Source organism: Thermobia domestica, chromosome 13 (genome assembly GCF_964235325.1).
Source record: "Thermobia domestica chromosome 13, izTheDome1.hap1.1, whole genome shotgun sequence".
NCBI classification, from domain to species: Eukaryota; Metazoa; Arthropoda; class Insecta; order Zygentoma; family Lepismatidae; genus Thermobia; species Thermobia domestica.
This window is the reverse complement of record NC_137466.1, coordinates 7,194,286-7,218,510: the sequence shown is the minus strand read 5'-3', so window position 1 is coordinate 7,218,510 and position 24,225 is coordinate 7,194,286. Positions and strand designations below refer to the sequence as shown.

The 24,225-nt window shown below is 38.8% G+C and overlaps 1 protein-coding gene across 1 annotated transcript in view; it reads left to right on the top strand.

Moving 5' to 3' along the window:
• Nucleotides 1-15,986, top strand: part of LOC145669109 (uncharacterized) — a 71,341-nt gene extending 55,355 nt beyond the window's left edge. Inside the window, exon 3 of the mRNA XM_081737450.1 lies at nucleotides 15,507-15,986. Within this exon, the coding sequence (XP_081593576.1) occupies nucleotides 15,507-15,892 (386 nt within the window). The 3' untranslated portion in view covers nucleotides 15,893-15,986. The remainder of the gene's footprint in view (nucleotides 1-15,506) is intronic.
• The last annotated feature ends 8,239 nt before the right edge of the window (nucleotides 15,987-24,225 follow it).

Genomic DNA, 24,225 nt, shown 5'->3' with positions numbered 1-24,225 from the left:
GTGAACTCCTTCATGCCTAAGCGCTTAGCGTACGCGCCTTTCGCCTGGAAGACCCGGGTTCGATTCCCGGCGTTAGCACATGTGGTTTCGATTCCATGTTAATCAGTAGGTCCCGTCTCATAAAGCCTCGCTGCCGAAAAGGACGTTAAACTCCAAATCAACTCAACTATCGGCAATGCCATCACAAGAAGTAAAAATCTTATCAATAAGCTTACATTAAAAACTTCACTCTTTGATCATTTCTCTTTTTCCTCTTTTTAAATACAGAGCAATCAAAGTAATGCTATTCTGAAAGGACATGTACCTCAGGGCTTAAGGCAGCGTTTCCCAACCTTTTTGAACTTGCGGCACACTACAGGTGTAACTTGAATTCTCGCGGCACACCCATATATATATATATATATATATATATATATATATATATATATATATATATATATATATATATATATATATATATATATATATATAATTACCGTGGTATTTTAATGTGATTACTAATTTCCTTCTTACAGAGAAGAAAGCTCGATCACTGATTTTCCCTCGTGCTAATTTTAAAATAGAAAACAATAGCAACGAAATATAGGACTCGGGTTTTTAAAAATCCACTTTCTCTTTCGAAAACTGTATCTAACCTCTAACTAAAAGGGAAGATCACTAAATAACGAACAAATAAACAGATCTCCTATACTTTTAAAACACAAATGTAGGTAATTTGTATGCATGCTTGCTTTGTTGAATTTATTGAATGATATGTTAAAATTTCAAGTTACGAAATAGTCTGCAACAATAAAGAAGTAATAATGGTCAAGACAATGATAAATACGTTTTTCAACATTAAAAATGTACAGAAAAGTAACACAGTATGAAATTTAAAATTGTAGATTTATAGTACAGGTTCATAGTAATGTGAAATATAAATATACATTTTCCCCTGTCTTGCAATTTGGTTCGTATAGAATTAATAATTTGTTTCGATATTCTCGCGGCACACCGGTTGGGAAACGCTGGCCTAAGGTGTTTACTGAATCTTAAGTATGAGGAAAAAGAAAACAGACTGAAAAACGTGGAATTTATTTACTAGTATAATGGAGATTCTTTTAAAGCCAACCTTAGACTCCCTGTCGCCAAGGATGTTTAAACGTTACTCAAGCGTAACTCCAAGACCATCAGAATTGAAGAAGATGAAATACAGGTACAAAAGGTAACCGATAAAGAAAAGAGAAACATAGAAACCCAGACAGCAATTTAAACTTGCTGCAAGTTGCCACAAACTTGCTATTGCAAGGTCAATTAGCTTGCCGCAAGCTGTACTATGCAAGCCAATTAGCTTGCTACAAGCTTGTGGCAAGCTAGTTAGTTACATCTGGGCAAGGCTTGCGGCAAGCTTGTCTTCACAAGTTAAACACAAGTCAAATTATCTCGAACGCAGAGTATAAGCGTATTCTCATCAATGGCAAGCTTTATTAAGCTTATTGCAAGCGAAACACACGCCAAGCAAGTTATATGGAAGGTTGCAGTGAGCGAATTTAGATAAAACAGTATGAAATCCGTATAATTTAACCGTCTGACTAAATCTGTGCTACAATATATTGTCCCCTCATCTTCCCAATTATTGAAGCAAATGCAGAACCGTGAAAACACCCAAGTCTCCGATCCGCTTGTACAAAACATCAAAATAAGCATAATTGTTACAGTTTATTTGTAACAAGCAACGCTTTTTTTAAACTGCAATTTCATTCCCAGTCGAAACTGGGCGGGCCACAGAAGGTAACGCCTTCTCCGGGGCCAGGAGAAAAAACAGAATTGTTAGAAGCGCCTGAATATAGTTGGGATACAGGAAGCTATTGATTGTCGTGATGTACGATCATCGTTATATTGTTAGATGTTGTAGATGAAGTGTAGAGTAAGAGAGATTATGGACGATAGATATGTAGATGGCTTTGATAGATGCGACGACGAGGGTTATAAGTTGCCGTGGCCTGGTCAAGTTCATGCAGTGCAAGTAGATGGTCGACTGGTGGATAGGCATGCCGTGGTCGTGTAGGAGTCTGATCGAGCAAAGCACCGAGAATTGGATGTGCCTCAGCTATACGGCTCTGTATATAGCGAGTGCGAAGACGATAAAGATGTTGTAAAAGCGTGGGTATGGTGGTGTGCCGATAGACCTCGCGAGTAGGAGTATTTGCCGGTAAGAAATAAGCGGTGCGCAGAGCATGACGTTCCAGGACTTGCAATTTGCTGTAGAAGTGCTGTGGAGCAGACAACCAAGCAATATGACCAGGGGTAAGAGATGGGCGGACAAAGACCTTATACGTATGGAGAAGAAGCCTGGTGTTGAGACCCCAGTTGGTGCCGCAGAGGCTTCGCAACAAATTTATTCGGCGTCGAATTTTAGTTTGTAACTGAGAAAGTTGGGCTCTCCAGGTAAGATGTTTATCAAAAATGACGCCGAGATATTTCACACTGTTGGACAAGGTCAACGGTGAATCGAGAAGCGTAAGATGGAGACGCTCAGGATTTCGTGTCGGACAAAATTTGTTGCGGTTACGGGCGAATAAGGCCATTTGGGTTTTGGCGGGGTTCAGTTTGAGTTTCCACTTGAGACACCAGATGACCAACTGATCGATTGCTGGTTAGAGAGTAGTGTTAATACGATCCACAGAAGAGCACAAGGCGAGATAGGCTGTGTCGTCAGCAAATTGTAGTGCATGGATGGGTGGCCGAGGTTGTGGCATATCTGCAACATATAAGATATAGAGTAAGGGGGAGATCACGGAACCTTGTGGCACCCCAGCACGAAGAACAAAATGGTGAGACTGAGCCTGGTTGATTTGTATAAAAGCTGGGCGTTGATGAAGGAAATTGGCTATGAGGCGGACGTACGGTATAGGAAGAAGATGTAGCAGTTTAAAAAGAAGGCCTTGATGCCATACCGTATCAAATGCTCGCTCAATGTCAAATGAGATTAGGACAGAAGGTAGTCGTTTGTTGAAGTGGTTGGTCAAAAGGCTCGAGAGCTTAAGCAGTTGATCCGTGGTGCTGAAAGATGGTCGGAAGCCGGCTTGCGTTGTAGGCAGATGATGTGTTTCTAAAAAAGGATGAAGGCGGGTGACCAAAATGCGCTCCATGGTCTTACTGAAGACGTTGGTGAGACTAATTGGGCGATATGAGCCGATATTGGTAGGATCTTTTTGCGGTTTCAGAAAAACCACAATTTTGGCGAGCTTCCAGAGAGGAGGAAAGTAGCCAGTTGTTAGAATAGTTGTATACAACTGGGCGAGAACATGATGGAATGCCTCTCCGGCTTGCCGAATTTGGTTGTATGTAATAGTGTCGGCACCAGGAGCTGTATTGCGGCGTCGATGAAGCACAGTGACTATCTCAGCACTAGTTATTGGAGCTGTCAAAGGATTAGTGTGATCAATGGTATGGTCTATTGCAGGTGTAAATAACGCTCGCTCAGGATTGCCCACAGTGGTAATACGGCGGTGAGATGGATGGTAAAATAATGGAGCATTATGTGGTGTGAAGACATCCTCAAAGTAAGTAGCAAAGGCGGCCGCTTTTTCGGAATCCGTGGTAGGAACGTTGCCATCGACCAGAATAGGATAGTGGGAACCTCGGCGTTGGTATGTGAGCCGTTTAAACAAGTGCCAGAATTTAGTGGCATTGGTTTCATTGCGCAACTCATTGCAAGAATTTCGCCAGTCGAGGCGTTTCCGGGCTATGATGTAGTGTTGGACCATGCGTTGGAACTGTCGATGGAGTAGGAGAAAGTGTCGATCGTGAGTTCGCCTGTATTCAGTTAGAAAGGTATGAGACCGGTGAAGTAGAGTAACTGCATGGTGTGGTAGGCTCGGGCGATGCGAGTGTGATGTACGTTTAGGAACTGCGTGTTCAGTAGCGCCGGCAATGAGGGTACTAAGAGATGTGGAGACATGGTCAATGTCAGCGAGAGACGAGACGTCGGTGGGAATAGAAGCCAAGTTCTCCGTGATGTACGTTCGATATTTCTCCCAGTCAGCCTTGGCGAAATTGTAGGTCGCAGGGGAGGCTGGTGGTTCCCTGGATTGGATGTTAGATGGAGTTATTGTAAGTAGTACCGGGAGATGATCACTGCCTACAGAGCTAAGTACCTCCACAGAAGATTTGGGCAGTAGGTTGTTACTAACTATAACCACGTCAGGGGTGGTATGACTCGCAGGCCGAGTGTGGTGTGGCAGAGGAATACAAGAACTATGGGTAGTTTGAAGGAAGTCCTGGAAACGCTGCTTTTGCGCCGCAGTGCGTGAGTGATAATTGAGGTCCGCAAGAATTACGTATGATTTAAAGTTGACGTCCAAGTAAGTGAGAAACCGGTATGGCAACGGTTGAGTAGATCGTACATAGATGGTTGCTAAGATCAGAGTAAGAGCTGGAAAATAGACGGTACTGATTACGTGTTCAGAATATTGCTCAGGATATGGTGGGATGACAAGACGACGGGGTAGGGAGTGCCTAATGGCAATAGCGGCTCCACCACGAGCAATGTTGTTAGGGAGATCACATCGTAAGAGGTGATATTGTGGAAAGTAGTACCGATCAGTAGTTTTCAAGAAAGTTTCATTTAGCGCAACACAATCGACACTAAGTGAAGATGCCATGGTTTCAAGTAAAACTCTGTCTTGAGCGAGCGGATATTGGAAAATAGGAGTTTGACTACCTTCTTATTTTTGTTCCCCGCCATCTGGAACAGAAGGAGTAGATTCAGAATGGAAATGAAAGTGAGAGTAGAGGCCAGAATAAGTGGCTGCCATATGGATATTAAAGATGTCGTAGGCAGCTTTTGTTGCATGTGACAAAATGGCCTCACGTTGGAACGGGAAGGCATTTTGCAAGACTAGCGTGATAAATTGTAAGATATTTTCGACTGTAGGAGGAGGAAGTAAGGATGTTTGGGTGCCAGTTGAAGTATTGACAGGAGTGGAAGAAGCGTGGAGTCGGAGCGGCACGACTGTCTCGGGTTTATCCGGCAGCGGTTTCGGTTTGGTTTTGCATTTGTAAGAGTAGGTAGGATGGTCGCCATCACAAGTGTTGCATACCGGAGGTTGTTGGAGAAGTGTGCAGTTTTTAATCTTGTGTGGGCCCTTTCAGTGTGCACATTTAGGTGGAAGAGTGCATTGAGTGGTCATATGGGAATTATATGTTAAGCAATTTTCGCAACGCCGTGAGAGAGGAGGTGGCGTGCGAGATGCCTCAACGCGATGGTGACAACGATAGATAAAGACACCATTTTGAAGAAGATCGTCTATAAGCGCTTGGTTGTCTGTAAGCAGTCTCACCATGTATGTAGGACCTTCGGCGTTCTTAATACGAAGTGCACGACTCGGATGGATGTTATCGGCTTTGAGTTCTTCCAGCAATTCCTGTTCAGTAATACTAGGGTCAACCCCACGAATTACGACAGATAGTAAAGGAGAACGTTTGGGTGGAGGTGGTGTTTTTAAGCCAGGAGACAGTAAGAGCTGAATTTTTGTATTGGTGCCGAACATGGCTGGTCCAACTTTGTAAATAAGATGTTGGTATAGATTTGGGTTTGCAGTTTTAAGGATAATACCATTCTGTGTTTTAATGAGTTGCTGTAAATCCAGGCGAGTACAGTATCGGAGCAGCTTCAGATAAAAGGATTTAATATTATGAAGAGCCGGATCTATCTGGGTAAAAAGTATGGTAGTTTGTGCTGGCGTCGGATTTGTAACATCCATAGGTTGGGCGACAGAAGCGCTGGCAACAGAAGAAGAAGAAGAATCAGATGCAGTTGGTTTAGACTTAGGAGGACTCTTGAGAGCCTCAGTATAGGAAGGTTTCGTGGGGGAGCGAGAGCGCTCGCGATCCCTAGGTGGAGAGCCATCGGATGGTTGGGAGGTGCTAGTAGGTTTGGTGCGTTTTTGAGATCGGGCCGCCTCTCTACGAGATTCTCGAGGTGGTGCCATTACCGGTAAGCCTTGGTGTTTGCCCTGGGAAGAAAAGTCCGGAGTCTTAGGCATGGTCGTCGATAAGTGACTTCAGAAAGGCAGAGCCTTTCGTCGGTCGAGCGCCGCCGGGGAAGATAATATAGATTACTAGGAGCTTGAAGTAAGGAAGCGTACCGCAAAACACTGAAGTGTTTTCGTCCCCGTCTAGATGTTAGTAGATAACCTGGCGTTTCACTAACACAAAAGTGTTGTGCCCCGCTCAGGGTATAAGTGGACTGACAAACCGAGATTAGAGAAAAACAGCAGAACCAAGACAAGACAAGAAATCACCTGTAAACAATACAGATGATACGAGCAAAAATCTAGTAGCTGATAAATTCCCTCGAAAGATGAAAATCTTTCTCAATCCTTGGAATAGATTGAACACACTGGTCTCACAGATACACGTGCGATACCTGATCACAGCGTAGTGTGTCGAAACTCTATAGGCAAGGCTAGGAACTATATCAATAGTAGTATGCAAGCAACACGGTCACGGTCACGGTCACGGTAATTTTCAAGTTTTGAGTAGAGTATCGGGTCGAAGCCCCTGACTCCATGAGTTAGATGGTATAAAAGATATATGCAACATGTGCAGGTGGTTTGTTGGGTAGTACTATTGTTTTGTTAGGCGTGGTAGACTACATCGGCAACTGTCGCAGAGTAGCAGATGATGATATCAGTGCGATCGCTGGAAAGATATTAAATGCGTGGCGTGCGATAGACATTTCGTAGAGCGAATTCGGTGCCGATGTTAGCTATTGCTGGATTAATGTGTCGGGGTAAAGTACGCCAGAACTTACTGTGAAGATGTCGCAGTAGTTCTCTAACAGTAGGAAGTTCCAAATCTTCCAGAATTTGTCTGTTTCGGATATATCTGTCGTGACCAGTGATTATACGACCAGCTCTAGTTTGCACACTTTCAAGTGTTCGAAGGAGACTGTTTGAAGCGTGTTGCCAAGCAGGGCATGCATATGTGAGGGTGGAACTAACATCATCTTAAGAACTATCATCTTAAGTATGTGAACGTGGACCTCATGAGAAATAGAACTGCAGCGGAAGATGGGATATAACGCTGAGATTTTTCGTAAAGCTCTTTGCTTGATGTTGCTGATATGTGCGGCGAAAGTTAGCCCACGGTCTAAGGTCACTCCCAAGTATTTGGCGTGGGTGGCGTGAGGAATATGTGCGTTCTCATAGATAAGGTATCGAGGGACGCGGATGCGTCGTCGGCTGTGGATGACAGCACAACTTTTGTCTGTATTTACTTTACTCTTCCAACGTCTTGCCCATTCCTGAAAACTTGTTAGTTGTCTTTGCATATAGATGTAGCATTGTGCAAGAGAGCTACTGGTCGTAAAAAAGGCAGTATCATCGGCATACGTTGCGAGAAAGCAATGTGGTAGGGTCGGAAGATCTGCTGTATACAGAGTATATAAAAGAGGTGAAAGTACAGCGCCCTGTGGAACACCTGCTTTGATAGTCCTAGAGGAGGATTTGACACCGTCAACAGACACATGAAATTCTCTGCCAATGAGGTAAGAACGAAGTAAATGCAGAAGACGATCTGGAAGACCCTGGGTGTATAGTTTATATAATAGCCCTGCTAACCAGACTTTATCAAATGCTTTGGAGACATCCAGATATACTCCAAGGGTGTGTTGTTTTCTGTTGAAAGCCACTGTTAAGTGATCTACTACGCGTACGAGTTGCGTAGTAGTACTATGTTGTGCACGAAACCCAAACTGATGGGATGGTATGAGATCGTTATTGACTACATGCTGTCTTAGCCTCCAGAGTAACACACGCTCAAATAATTTACTTAAGTGTGACAAAAGACTGATCGGCCTATAGTTTTCCGGGAGCAGCGGATTTTTTCCAGGTTTGGGTATGGTAATGATTCGAGCTTCCTTCCAGGTCTTTGGGAAGTAGCACAGTTGAAGGATGGCATTAAATAAATAAGTTAAGAAGACCAGTAATTTCCTTGTTGGGTGTTTCAGTATCTCGGTTCGAATCCCATCAGGCCCAGATGCTGTCCTTGCCGGCAGACGTTTGATGTGTCTTTCTATTTCCCGAGGTGTTACTAAAGTGATATCATCTGTGGGGTTTTGTTTACTTATGGCATATAAGGTGGTTCGAATGTGCTGTTGGAAATAAGGATCGAGAATAGCTCTGTTGGGCTGGAACTGCTTTTCCAAAGAGTCGGCGAAAATATCCGCTTGCGACTGAGGGTCTTGAGTCAGTCCTTGGGGTCCTTGTATGAATCTAGCTTTTGAAGCGTTTGTAGTGCGTTGGAATGCTTTGGAGTACGTCCAGATTTTGCGATCATTTACTGTTACATTTCGAAAAGTGTCTTCCCAGTATTGTTGGTTTTGTCGCATAGTCAGTATCTTGAGCTTTGCACGCAGTTTGTTCCATAGTGTCTTATATGCTGGATGTAGTGTGTGCTGCCATCGACGCCTAGCCCAGCGTTTTAGATGGATATACAGTTGTAGATGAAAACTGTCGCATTGACCGGTTTGGGTGGAAGAGATTTTGATGGTGGTGCTCGCTGCCTCTGCAGTACGAAGTGCGAAGGTGACGTGAGAAACTGCTTGTTCGATGTCCTCTATAGTGGCTGGTCTATCTCGTAGATCGATCATATTGTTTAATTCCTGTTTAAATATATCCCAATCAGTTTCTGTTGTTTTGATGAGAGGGCTGGTATGTGCGAGGCTGCGGTGTGAAACGTGGAATATGACAGGATCATGATCAGAGTCTAAATCCGAGATGACATAGGGATGTACAGTAAAGGATACATCTTTGCAAATAGCAACATCAAGAACATCGGGTTGACCACCGAATTTTGGATGATAAGTCGGGTCTCGTGGAGCACTGATAATGAAATTAGACCTTAGGATATATTGGTGTAAGGCGTCCCCTGCGTTGTAAGGTTTAATTGAGTGCCATTCGCCATGCTTAGCATTAAGATCTCCAGCCAAGATGACTTTTGGTCCTAAGCTAGCTATGATATCAAAGTCTGTGGGCTCTAGTTGCGTGGCTGGGGACCTGTACCCAGTGACTAATATTAGTGGAACGCCTGGAGTTATGAGCTCAACACCAAGGGCCTCCAAAGTATGTAGGGGTGGTATTGTTATCAACCTCACTGGGAATGACTTTTTGATGATAAGTAACAATCCTCCTTTCTGTCTACCCACTCTATCCTGTCTGTACACAATGTAGTTAGGTAAGTGCCAGCTAGTGATTCGAGCAGTAAAATGCGTTTCTTGTACAAACATAATATCAACTTTATGTTGGATGAGAAATCTAATAAGTAGGTGTTTCTGCCCTTCGAGACCATCTGCATTCCACGTAGCAAGAATAAGGGAGTGATGGAGAACCTTGGATTTAGAAGCAGCCATCGTCAACCATTTCCGCTATAGTTTCTATTACAACTGCAGCCTTAGAAGCTGAATCGACTGCTTGTCGGAATCGTGTAATCCCACGTTTAATATGAGTTATTATTTTACGGAAAGGTAATTCCTTGAGGAAGGAAAGAACGGACTTTAAGTCCAGATCTTCTTTAGAGTTCCCTTGATTGAGTGTAGAAGTTGACTCGATGTTGGAAGAGATAGGAGCTCCAGGATCATTATCTGTAGCCATTGGCTGGTTATTAACAGAAGTGGGAATGGAGGTTTTCTCTGCCGTTGGTTCTTGTAAATTTTTCTTGGGTGCTTCTGGGTGTTTCTTCGGCTGCTGTGCCGGTAATTTTAGTGCTTCAGAGTAAGACTTATATACCGGGCAACCACGATAATTTGCCGGGTGATCCCCCTGACAATTTGCACAAGTGGCGGGTGTTGATGTGTCTGGTTTACTACAAGACTGTGTGAAATGCAGTTGTCCACATTTGAGACACCTCGGGTGAGCTTGGCAGGTATCTTGAGAATGTCCCAATCGTTGGCACCTATAATATTGCAACACTGAAGGAGGCTTATAAGGTTCGATCTGGACCTTGTAGTACAGCAAGTTATTAATTGCATAGATCTCTTTAACAGCTGCAGTTCTCTCCAAAGCTACCAAGAACAGTGGCATCAGTATTTTCTTATCATCAGTCTTGCTTTTGCGAGACATTTGGTGGACACTTATTGGTTTGAAGCCTAATCGTGTAAGTTCTGCCTTCAGGTCATCTAATTCGGTGTCAATAGGTAGTTTACGGACAACTACCTTTATGGGCCTTTCGTTTTTTGCTACTCCTGTGGCATATTCAGTTTTCGTTTGCTCACAATAAGCTTTGATAGTGTTATAGTCATCTTTGGTAGCCGCTTGAATTCGGATGCGCTCCTTATTGGGCTGAGCTAAGGGAGGCTCCTTCAATGCTCGCGACAAGGTCTTTATAAATGTATATGTGTTCGTTATTCCGTATATGAAAATAGGAGGCGGCCTGAAACTGGAGAGCTTGTTAGTCGGTGCATTGTTGTTGCTGGTACTAGTATTATCTGCTTGTTCAGGTGACAAAATATCGAACCTATTACTGGTGGGAAGAGGTGGATATTCTTGGGTGCTATTAATTATTTTATCTGCCTTGTTGAGGTTCTCCAAAGAAGACCTTCGTCGCTTGAGTGTTCCCACTACTGTGAAATCCATATCTTCGGTGTTATGCGACGTTGATGGCTGCGATTCACTTGACTGTTTAAGTGTAGTTGCCGTTTTCGCTTTTAGCTTCGCTGGGGCGGTTGATTGTTTCTTTTTGCCTAAAGGCAGAAGAAAATCTTCCAGTTTATACGTTGATCTTATTATTTTGCCCCTGATACTAGGATTTTTGGATGATTGTGTCTTCTTCTCTGTCTTGACTGGGGTCTTCTGAGAAGCCATCTTGATAGCGAAAGTGGGAGATGGCGCCAGCTTACCACTAAGGAGGGTAGTGGAGTACTTAGGAAAAGATATGTTCTTAGAGCGCTGCTCTAAGGTTGTACTTTAATAATATGACTTTTTCCTCCGAAGAGGAAGCACAAAAAAGTAATCGTTAGCCGGTAGAGATGCCTGAGTCGTCAACTGATTTGTTCAACTACCTCTGCCTCCGAAGAGGAGAGTATCAAAATAATTCGTAAAGCCTAAAGAATAGCAAGGTCGTCTAAAGATAAGATCAAGGTAGTGTGCCCGCCTCCGTAGAGGCACAAAACAATTCGACGGTTGTTTCCTTTACCTCGATAAAATAAGTAATCCAACCGTATGCAAGATGTTCGCGAATAAAATTCAACCAAGGGGGATGGAAAACCTAAATGACTTGTTTATTTTTCTCCGCCAGCTACGGATACCCTATTTTTTTACCTGGTTAGAGATTCCAGGTGGCCAGTTCGCAAGCAACGCGCCGTTGCTTCTTACAAATAGCTAATATGTTGGTTTATTAGCCGCGAGTATTTGAAATTTCTACCTTTTTATATAAAAACACAGAAAAGTGTTTATACTTTAAACACAGCGTTCAGATATAGTTTATACTGTAAGTTAAACTTGAAGTTTATATTAAAATATCTGCAACAGTTTTGTATTCTTTCGCGAAATAAGTAGGCTCAAATCTGCTGCCATCTATGTTCACATTTATGCTTTATACATAAATACTACAATTCGTTATGCCTCATGGTTATCGAAATATGAGGAAATAAAGAGCGACGAGCGACATTATAGGTACGTGGGACTAGAGTACTAGAGTATTAGACGGCACAATTAAAAAAATAATTAAGTTTGTCCTTCATTCAAGCTGAATGCTAACAAGACGCTAACAACGCGAACACTACCTTGTCGCCGAAAGTTAAGAGATCAGCGTCACGTGGTTTTTGAGAACAACTGAAAATCGAACGCGCGCTGGCTTTTCACTTCAATCTAAAAAAAGCGTCTCGCAAGTGTATTGTGGGTTGCCCGCACTACAGCTTGCGCTAGGCAGAAATAAGCTTTTGTGTATAAGCCAAAGCGAAATAAAATCAAATAAAAGCGACACGCAAGCTTGCGGCAAGCAAACATGCTGTCTGGGAAATGGTACTCATCATAACAAAAATATGTCTACTTACACAAAAATGTTCTGCAGAATTTCAATACGTTTCATATCGCTAAAATCAAGGAACAAAACCCTTTGGGTTCGAGAGAGAACTGGTATTCAGTGGAACCAGTTTTATCTTAACAATCTCAAGCAGGTACGACATACGTGGGTATTTCGAGTAACGCTAATCCCTTGGTGACCGTAAATACAATACCAAAATGCAGAATGTTCCATTGAGTAACGTTACTCAGCGTAACATAATTCAGAGCGTACCATTTTAAAAGTTACACTGACCAATAACGTTATTAACTAGGTGCAGAAATGGGTTACAAAATAGTAGCCGTAACAGATAACAAATTGTAAATATTGCACATTTCGTTAAGTTATCCACCCTTGTTCTAAACTGTTCTTTGAAAAACAGTTCATGGTTACAAGCTTCCTTACCAGTTGAGAATGGAGGCCTTGGGATATCGCCAAACCTTCTTTCCTCGCATCATTCTATGGCTCACGAGAACTAATTGGATCTCTTCTTCAACAGGAGGTTGACTTAGACTCGATTTGAGATATACAAGAATGCATCGATGAATGGGCTAGTCTATTTGGAATGTATTCCCCTCCTAACGACAAAAGATATGTCCAATCTGTTTTGGGACGAATCTATAGTTAAGCATCGTTTATCTTCACTCGTATCATCAACTAATAACCCAGATAACAAAGCCAGGCTGTTAGCTGTCTCCTCCTCCATAAACGAAGCATGACTTCAAGCTCTACCTTCTCACACACTCGGCCTACACCTTTCTAATGAGAGCTTTCGTATTGCTACAGCTCTGCGCTTAGGTGCTAATATTTGTGACCCTCACTACTCTTCTGCTTGCAATGCATATGTTGATAATAAAGGATTACATGGTCTTTCATGTAAAAAAAAGGCGGGAAGACAATCTTGACATCATATTGTGAACGACATCATTTGTAAAACCTTCGTATCAGCGGGAGTTCCTTCAATAAGAGAATCAAATGGTTGTTGCCTCTATGATGGTAAAAGGCCTGATGGCATGACCTTGGTACCGTGGATAAATGGAAAAGCACTAGTCTGGGATTTTACATGTTCCGATACGTTTGCTCCTTCCAATTTACCCCATTCTTCAATTCAGGCAGGTCTCGTCGCCGCTCACAGAGAATCAGACAAAAGACTAAAATACTCAAACCTATTGGACAAATATTGGTTTGTAACAGTAGCATTAGAAACCAGTGGCTCTTGGGGTCACGAAGGATCTAATTTCATTAATGAAGTTGGTCATCGAATAGCAATCAAACTTGAATAGCTACTGCATTCCCTCCTTAGCAGCATCGCCATCCAACGCGGGAATGTGTCATCGATCTTAGGCACATTACCTCCTGGTAAAGAACTGGACGAGATTTTTCTTCTATAACCCACAATAAGACGGAAATAGACACATCCTAGTAGGCTGACAACCACACTTTGAAGATGTTCATGAAGAATGTTTTGAATCCAGTTTGGATAAATATAAATTCTTGGAAGTCACGGCTAAAACAGGAGCTATGTAGAAGAAATTCTACGTGAAAGGTCATGAAACTAAAGATGAGAGAGAAGACTAAGTAACTGAAGAAATGAAAATGCAGGAAAAGTGGGCTCAGAAGAAATATAGAAAAGGAAACATATTTTAATAAAGTTTTCCAAAAGGTTATTGCGATATTCAGAAGTAAGGAGGCATAACCCTAAACAAGATATGCTAGTTTCTCTCTTTGTCTATCGTCTATGGAATACGGAGGTTCAATGCTGCGTTCACAAAAGCTCTCCACTGACTTCTATCCTTAGCCAATTGGATGCAGTTTCTACTTTGTATTCCAATCTCTGCGAGATCCATCTTAATATTGTCCTCCCATCCGCGCCTAGGTTTTCCTAATGGTCGTTTCCGATTGGTCCTCCAGTCAAGACTTTGAAAGTGTTTTTACTTTCTTCAATTCTAGCTACATGACCTGCCCACCTAAGCCTCCTAGACTTGACGACCCTAACAATGTTGGGTAAACCATATAAATTATGTAGTTCCTCGTTATTAAGTTTCTGCCATTCCCCGTTCCCGTTCCTCTTGAGTCCGAATAATCGTCTCAGAATCTTGTTCTCAAATACTTTCAGTCTATGTTCTTCCCTCACAGTAAGCGACCATGTTTCGCAGCCATACAGAACAACAGGCATGATTATCGTTTTATATATTTGATATGCTAGTTACGCCATTGCTAATTACATAAATACGTCTGTATATGATTTGAAGTTAATATGAAACCATCTCAATTGCCAACTATTGGCACCTGATTGCTTGTTGAAAAGTAGAGGAGGTTTTCAGAGATGAATTCCCTCAAAATTTTCTCAAAACATATTTTGCTCCGAGGGAAACACTTGTAGCTCATTAACAAGAGGTAGTTAACTACAAAATTAGAATGTGTATGTGTGTCAAAAACAATCAAAGAAATATGTCTAGAATAAAACACCATGGATAAATTTGTTATTAATAGCTGATTTGCATTTTTGGAAAGGTATCTACAGCAAATATTTGTCACTGTTTAATCAGTTCAGATGAAATTTTCTTACTATACAGGCAGCAAAAGACCGATTTCCGATTTCGTTGTGTGTGTATGTGTTCAGTGGAACGGGACGTGTTGAGTCCATGAATTCAAAATGTAGAGAGTTGAATGAATTGTGCGCATTAAATATACTGTTGTATTTTTCTAGTACTGTATATTGTTATGATTACTTTATATACATTATTTAAAAGTAGTTGTCGTGCCTGTGCTTATTAAAATTTTATAATCAAGTAATGCTAGAAATCTTATTTTAAAAATACACAAATCACACTGAATTTCTGTAAGTTGGCCACTTTTCAATGGAACCGATGGTGGACAACAGAGACAGGTTTTAGTGTATATTGTATTTTATATGTATAATATTATAAATACATAAACATATTACTATGAAAAAATATACACCAACTAGGTACAGATTTATAATATCCCTGCAAACCTATAGACTATTACGGTAGGTGGTTGGTGGGCAGGCACCGAATATATAAGACAGTAAAAGATATTGGAAAATATTTCTACAAATATATTTGATGCTTACGTCTATCAATGTAATCTTATTTCACAAGCAGCATGATTTAATAGGATTTATAGATAAATTTTATTTAGTATTTGTTTACTATTAGTTAAACCAGACCCTTATAAGCTTACATATAGATTTTGTTTAGAAATATCTATATGAAGTTTATTATTCTGCAATTTATACTTATGAGCAACAAAGTGAAACATCATTGTAACTGACTTAGCAATTGCCCTAAGAACGGTTTGTTTGTAACCCATATATACATTTACAACAGATGACTTTCTCAGCATAAATCTAATGAGAATTATATCAGTTTCGTAATTGAATATTTTACATAAGAAGTATGTGTCTGTAACAGTTGATTTCACTCTATATCTTCCAGGGACAAGCATCGAAGTTGCTTTAGAGAATGGAAAGAAATCAGCGTTTTTGCTTCCGAAATGGAGTCCACACTTTCCGCAACAACAAGGTACAATTAAGGCTATTGCTACTGTGTCAACGTCTCCTAATATTCTCCGCCAGTTCGTTGTGAATAATGAGCGCAACGGTACTGCTTACCACCCAGTAACTACAAATTGTCAAGAATGGCTGGTTTCCCTTGCCAAGCAATATGGAGATGCGATTGCAGAAACAGTCAACTCTAATACGAGAGCTAGTGACTGTGCATTGTTAGCAATGGTTGGTGTGGGCTCTACAGCTGTTTTTGGTATTCCTGGTCTCATTGGAAGTGCTGCGTATGGGATCTACAAATGCTTATCAAGTACATAAAGTTATCTATACAAACACAGTTATTGTATATGTAAAATAAGGTCAATGATGTACAGACACTATAAATTGCAATGTATTTTTCTTTAAGATGTGACACTATGAATGATTCAAAAAATAAATTAATGGACATATTTCATTTTTCTGAGTAGGCTATGAGTTATACAGGGTGTTTCAAAACAACATCGACAACGTTTGGGAGGTGATTCCTTACACCAAGACAAGACAAAGAGTATAGACCAACCTGGGTGCACAAATGCTTCATTTTGGAGTTATAGGCTGGCGAAAACATAAAAAATTGAATGTTAAAGGTCCATAGCTCCAAAACTATGGGATTTCCTGTAGTCGGGTCAAGATTTCACTTAGGAACTAATATGTGCCCTATTCAAAAATCCATGTTTCAGAATCCTACAGCACTTCCGCACCAATTTTCCAAGAGGTAGTTTGTGAGTACTTCAAATTGCATTGCCCGTGGCCAAACTCCCTCCATAAAAGTAGTTGTGTGAGTACCGCAGGATTCTGAAAGATGGATTTTTGAGTAACACATATGAGTTCCTAAGTGAAGTCTTGACCGAGTAGAGTAGGTCTCATAGTTTTAGAATTATGGACCTTTAAAGTTAATTTTTTCATGTTTTCACCAGCCTATAACTCCGAAAGGAAGCATTTGTGCACCCAGGGTGGTCTATAGTTTTTATCTTATCTTGGTGTCAGAAATCTCCTTCCAAATGTTGTCGGTGTTGTTTTGAAACACCCCCTATATATAACTTCTTTTACGTGGCGAAGTTATGACTTTGCACTCTTTTTCGAGCAGTTAACCAGTGGCGAGGCTTGAGAGGAGACAGTGTCTACCTGTTAGAATTTCATAGGCATTAAGTTCAAGTCTTTTTCTGACCTAAAATTTTCTTTAATTTATTTTTCCTTTTATTCTTTTCAAGTTTAAGGTAAATCCTTATTTACAAAGACAGATCGTTGACCGTCTCACGGAACCGTGAACATTATCCCTGTGTTAGATCTATATTCCTTGTATCAACCTATAGAAGCGTAGGAGTATGTGATGCGCGTGATTGAAGGGCGAAAAAATACCCGCTTTTTACATCCTGTCAGAAGACGGTAGCCGCTCGGTCTTTTCAGGGTAGGCAGTGTAGTTTAAGATAGATTTGTAAGTGGCAGACCCGTTACTTTCTTGTTTATTTTAAATTACCTTTCGAGCTCCCTCTATAAAATGTTAGTTGTAAAATTACCTTAGTGTTTTAGTTTTACGTCGATCTACCGCTGCAGAAAGCTATTGCTTGCGTAAGGGTGCTCAGAAAATACAATTTGAATTCTACAACTCTATTAATTTACCTACAAGAATATTACAGGTAAACTGAATGACAATGGGACTCACTAATACACTGAATATATACGTAGGTGGAGAGCAATGGCGGATTTAAGTATGTTACGGCCTAGACAACTTGTGGTTGAATGCCCCTTCGCCCGTTAGTGCACCACCTCCTGAGACGCTATCCACCAATAAAATTGTAAGGTTGATTTTGCGGTCCTTCTGACCTCAGCGACCCTAGACAGTTTGTCTAGTTGCAGATCCCACGCTGATGGATGGAATACTTTTTATCCATGCTGCATTTTCTGGTGTCCTGCAGATGGGCTACTTCCCACACAGCAATGAAATATTTTCAAAACGTTTTTAAAACGTGCCATCATTTTCCTTCAGAAAATGTATCCTACTTCCCTTAAGGAAATATATTCCATACGTTGTTGAAAACATTTTCCAATTAATACTGAAAATATTCTCGTAACACACTCAAAAACGTTTTAGAAATATTTTATACGTCGTTAGAAAAGTTTTCCAAAAAATGTTTTCCCTACGATTTCCAAACATTACTGAAAATGTATTTGAAACATTTTATACAATGTTAACGGAATGGTTTTTAAAATGTTTCGCATGGAATATTTTAAAATTATTTACTAATAACACAGAAAATAATTTCTCAAGAATGAAGAAAATTGCTTTCTAAATATTTTTAAAATTTATTGCGTACATTAGTTGAAATATTTTCTGAAGATTTCTAATTCATTTTTAACAAAGATTAATGATCTGTAAAATAATAATTTTAAAATGTTTTCCATACATAACAAAAAAATATTTCCTGTATATCACAGAAAATATTTAGTGAATATTTCCTGTATATCACAGAAAATATTTAGAGAATATTTTCTGTATATTACAAAATATTTAGAGAATATTTTCTGTACATGATAGAAAATATTCAGAGAATATAGGGTAGACATATCAAAAACATTTTCAAATTAATTTCCTTGGTGTTCTGTAACAGTAGAAAATGTTTAGCAAATACTAAACTAGTTTCAGATATGAATTTGTGATAACAAAGAAAATATTTACGAATCATTTTTCAAATAGCAATTGATATGTTTTTGATTTGTTGTTGTATGTAGTTTCTAACATTTTCTAGTTTTCAGAGAAAAATATTTTAAATTCTTTCTGAATATTTTTCGTCATTACCACAATAACACCTACAGTTTGAAATACATTTCTTTCTTCAAAACTGAAGGAAATGCATATGAACTGTTTTCCAACTCTTGTGAGTTAAAATATCTGGATTTCATTTATACAAATTCATGGGGTGGTAGAAGTTTGTGTATGCTGGAACCGGTTTAGAATACACGGAAACTTCTAGCATCACATAAATTTGTGGAAGTACGTTTTGAAACTACATACAATAATAAATCAAAAACATATAAATTGCTATTTGAAAAATGAATCGTAAATATTTTCTTTCTTAGCACAAATTCATATCTGAAACTAGTTTAATATTTTCTTAAAAGTTTCTACTGCTACAAAACACCAAGAAAACTAATTTGAAAATATTTTTGATGTGTCTACCTTATATTATCCAAATATTCTGTCATGTACGCGGGATCCCTTAATATTACAAGGCGAGAAGACAGGGAACACTGTGCAGTATAAGTGGAGAAAAACTAAATCATCTTGGACAGAACACATTCTATATCTATGACAATATTCATTGAAAAATATGGAGGAACAATAACAATCGGAACAAATCACATGCATTTTGAGAAAAGTATTTATAATGGAACTCCTAAAAAATACATTAGTACAATTTCTTACAGAAGTATTAAAATATACGAAACTTACAAACACGTGTATATAATGAGCTTTTCTTTTAAGGAGTCATTATAAAACGTGACCATACCACCATGAAACCATTTTATTACACCATGTCTCTCAACATAAGGACGACGTGGACTACTCAGATGTTCACAGGTGGGATGTCTTCATTGTTCTCTTCGTTGTGTTTTACACAACACTAAAATAGCTATTGTAGTGCTTAAAATAAATGACTGAGCACAAGAAAGACACCCCGGGTGTCAACATGTGAGTGGTTCATGTCGTTCTTGTGGCGGGTTCACCGGTGGTTAGGTATATATATGATAAATGGAGAAAGTAACTGATGTTATATCATGTAAATATTTAATGTGATATACAATCGATTATTCCCTTGAGTTATCGTATATAATAAGAGAAATTAAACCGTTTATTCTTAAAAATTATCTAAATTCCAACATCCTACATTACTTAGATTGCGTAACAAATCGAAAGCCAAATAAAGGAACGAAGGTTTAAAAGACAATACATAAAATAACATCCTGTACATTTATTGAGATTAATTTCTTAATTTTACATCAAGTATGAATTTGTTGTACACAATACTGAAAACTACATACTTAATGTGAATACATAAACAAAAAGTCTATAATAATTTTAAGTCTAGTAATTGCATACCGTATATTAAAATAGTTTGAAATGTATATACACCTCATTAGTGTAATATTAACTAGTGTTATATAACATTTTTAAAAAGCACTTACTTTGTAAGAACAGTTCGAATAGAGTTGCAGCTTATACCCATTTTGTCTTGTCCCCACATCCTAGCATTGTAGTTCAGAAGATGGCAGTACCAATCACCGAAAACCAAGCACCAGAATCATGCGTTTACTTACGTTTCCCTCTCCTTCAACACACACCCACAATATAAGTTAAACTATTTCTTGGAAAGTTCTTTGCTACCTTCTTCTAAGAATATATTTAACGATACCAAGTAGGTATATTAACATTACTTTAGCATTTGAAGTGTGATTTAACTGCCATAAATTGAAATTGAGGATAATATTCATGCAAATTAGCTTAAATGGGTACCATATACATTACACTAAACGAACTATACCAATAAAAAATCACAGTCAATAAGAATTAGATCTTCAGTCTAGATTTTTAAATTGCTGCTATGTTAATGCTATGAATTTTGGGCTCCCCACACCAAATGTCTCTATGCCAAACGTTTTTGGTCGAAGCTGTGAGCAAACCGCAGGCTAATGATCGGATGATGATCATAGCACGCAGGCTGATGATAGTTCATCACTTATAGGAAGACAGTTCGAAGTACTAGGTGGGACAGAACATTCTTCTTTTTCCTGGGATACATCCACACTTACGGTCAAATTTAGTACCGTCTATGTAGTATCTATGTGCGGTATACCTTGAAATCATCTCGGTTGATAGCCTCCACAGTGCACTCCTAAAATAAAGCAATTGTTTTAGAATTATAATTTGCAGCATGTCTGGCAAAATTTAAAAACGAAATACATCTCAGAATCAAGGCTAAGTCAAACGAAGCGATATATGGGTATTTTTTTTATCTTACTACAGGCTATCCAAAACACTAAAACATTGTTTTCTATACTTTTGGAAGTTGTATACTAAATATCTTAGTAGCTGTCAATCAAATTTGGAACGCTGAATAAGGTGTAGTGTAGATATACAATTGAAGCTATGATCCAAACATAAAATAATGATATTACAAATAAATAAAATTATGTTAGGGTGGAAATAGAAGCTGTAGACGCATGAGTATTACTGAGTGAAGGAAGGAAAGTACCAGCGTTATGGCACCTTCAGTTGGGTTACGAGTTTGACACAGTTCATACACAGAAATCGTTCGGTGGTTTATATTTCCTGCTTCGACTTAAAAGATAAAGAAAATTTGCTCGCTTTAAAAGAGTTAAAAGGTAAAAACTTTAAAAAGGTTTAATTTACTGTATTTTTGTTAATGTAAATAAATAATGTAGACAACTGACACAGAGCTTGCCCGCTGGACCTTGGCGCCCTAATCCAACTGCCATTTATATGCCTGCCATAAAGTAATAAAGATATAAACTTTTTTAAAAAGTGCAGATTAAAGGTAGCTTAATATTTACATTTTTTAACGATACCTATAAATTAATAAGGTAGAAGTATATGTGGTCCTTCTCACTATTCTTGCTTATATGCCTTATATATATATCTTAAAGCCTAGTCATTAATAATACCAGCCCTCTGCTCCTATACCACCCTGTGATACCGGAGCAGGACGTTTGGACGCAAAGCCATATACCTAAATATGTTAATCTACTTAAATAGGTTATAATGTATTTCATAACCAGAGATGATTACGTACTAAAAGCCTTAAAAATAGGCACTAATATCACAAAAACTCTTAAAAAATAACTGCACAAGCTAAAATCAAGAAGTTCAGAAAGGTGAAATTTGATCCGAATTTTCTATAAAATGCCATCTTCAAAACTCTTAATCTTTCGTTATGTTACAATATGTCCTATGGTAAACAGTCACTGAAAGTCTCAGTTGCAACAAATGCTTAATTTAGTTCTGAAAAATTTTTGTGATGCAGAAAGAAAACATATGGGTCTAATTATTTTGTTTTTAGAATGATATATCCTAATTTCAGGAAAATCGGAGACAATGACCTGCAGAATTTCTTTTTCAGCATGAATCTATCATGAGCTAAAATAAAACTTGCTGTAGGCATCCTATAACACCCCAAAGTAAACTTCTGCGAAGTTACCTTTATAATATCTCTAACATAAAGGATATTCATAACTTCATAGCAACTCATAACATTGCATTACTGCTTATTACTATGTATTTGCAACAGAGATACTTGGAAAGGAAACAACAGTGAAACCAGAAGTAAACAGTGAAATCTAATATACGTATTGAATAAGATATTTTGTCTTATGTTACAATTACCATGACATTATCATTCCATGACGGAATTATGGGCCAAGTCGGTCCTCGTGGCCGAGTGGGCTAGCGCTATATGCTAGTAATGAGAATCTCTTTTCTCATATGGCCTCGCTGCTGAAAGGGACGCTAAACTAAAAATCTCCCCCCCAAAAAAATCAATTATGGGGCAAATCCAGCATTATTCTACAATTTTAAAAGTTTCAAAATTCAGTACGGCGAATTCTTTCATCTGCCTGAATATATTTCTTTCTTTTGAGATTAACGTCCCGTTCAGCAGCGAGGCTATAGGAGACGTGGACCTACTGATTAACGTGGAATCCGAACCACATGAGCTCCCGCCGGGAATTTTCTTCTTTTCTTGGGCGGATCTTTTCTCGAAGCATTGCCTCGTACACTAAGTCCTGCTTTTTTGTCCGAAATGCATCAATAAAGCGCCAAATCGACCAATATCGTTCCTTTATGTTAGATATACTATAAAGAACAGGAGTTATTTTATTTTGGGGTATCACAGGCTGCCTAAAGTAAATTTTATTTGGCCCATTCTTCGTATCTAAAAGTATAGTTAGTGCCTTTTTTTTTTATCAAAATTTATTATTATAATGTCTCAACTTTCTATTAATACAATAGTCTCCACTATCTGGTCTAATGGGCATATCGAATAACAAAAAAGTGCCTTCCATTTCAATTCAGGTAGAGCATGTACCATCACCATCTCAGATATAGATGAAACGTTTTTTATAGCAACTAGACATGTTTTTAAGGGACTCGTATTTTTTGTTTTGTTTTGTCGAAAAAACTTTTCCCGCAAAGTAATGGGCCATCAAAGATGGGGAGTACAATTTATGAATTTTAGAAAAAATGGAAATGGTCAATTTCGGAGCACCACCATTCAGCTATGGAGACAGATAGAGTTATAATTCTTGTTGTGGTATGTACATAAGGATATAAGTAAATATATTTTATTATAGTTTGGTTTGCGTATTTGTATCTTTCTGTATATAAGTTAACAAATGAAATCCAGTTTATCTGAAAAGTCGAGGTTTGCGATTTTTTCGAGCACTTCCGATTCGAATTTTAAAATTCTGTTTTCACGATTAGTGAGATCTAGTTACCCGCTTTCCGACAAAAAAAATTGCATCGCCTCTGTGTGCAATCGTTTTGTCGCAAAAAATTTGAGAAATCATCAAATTTTTAAAAATTGCCAACTTTGGGTGCCATTTTCTCGAAAACACCATAATTTAAAATTCTGAAATTTTGTCAATGGTTCAACTTTACATGAATAACAAACACACCAAATAGCATTCTCGACCATTGCTTCATGAATTAACTATAGCCTTTTGAAGTTAGCGAAGATTCGTTAACTTTGATGTCACAGTTGGCAGCTTTGAAAACAATGAAAGTGAAACAATTTAATGATGCTTTTGGTTCACATTCATTAAATAAAGAATAAAAAGTTTTCCTGGCTGCTTTTTATTACTTTGATCAAAATGGCTCTCTGAAATGGTAAAATGAGCCTCCAACTACTCCATCTTCTTAAATCGATCTAATCTGATATGGAAATTACGATTATGAAACACACACATTTTAAGTTTACTCTAAACGGCCATCCAATAGATCCTGATGATCTACAACAACCTGAACTATTACCTCAATGATGAACTGGAATGTTCCAGACAAAATTCCGATAAGTGCGATGTCATTACAGTGATTGAAAATAGACAAAAAGTTAAAAAACCGAAAGATTTTCTTACGCGTACTATCAAAGATATTTACGGGCTGTTTAAACAGATCAATTCCAGCATAAGAATGGTTCACTCGAAATTTTGTAGTATTCGACCAAAGTGGGTCAGTCCGCAACCTGCGAGGGTGGTGTCTGTGTGTTGTGCAAATTTTAAGTTAGCTGCTACTGCGTTGCAACAAATCAAACGAGCAGCCTGTATTGAAGCTGTCATGAGTGACCTATTTCCATTAGTAGTATGATTCGTATAAAATGACAGCTGTCTTCTTCAATAATGTGGTGATTGTCATGGAGCGGAAGGAGTAAGTGTGGAGTCTTTAATTATTGATCCTGATGAAAATGAAAATATTACATATGCCATATGGGAAAATAATGATCTTGTTAAAAAAACTGTGACACTCTGTTGCCGGTTAAAACTAAGAATTTTAAATCATGAATACATCGAGAAAATCCAAAGAGAATTAATTGCTACCGAAA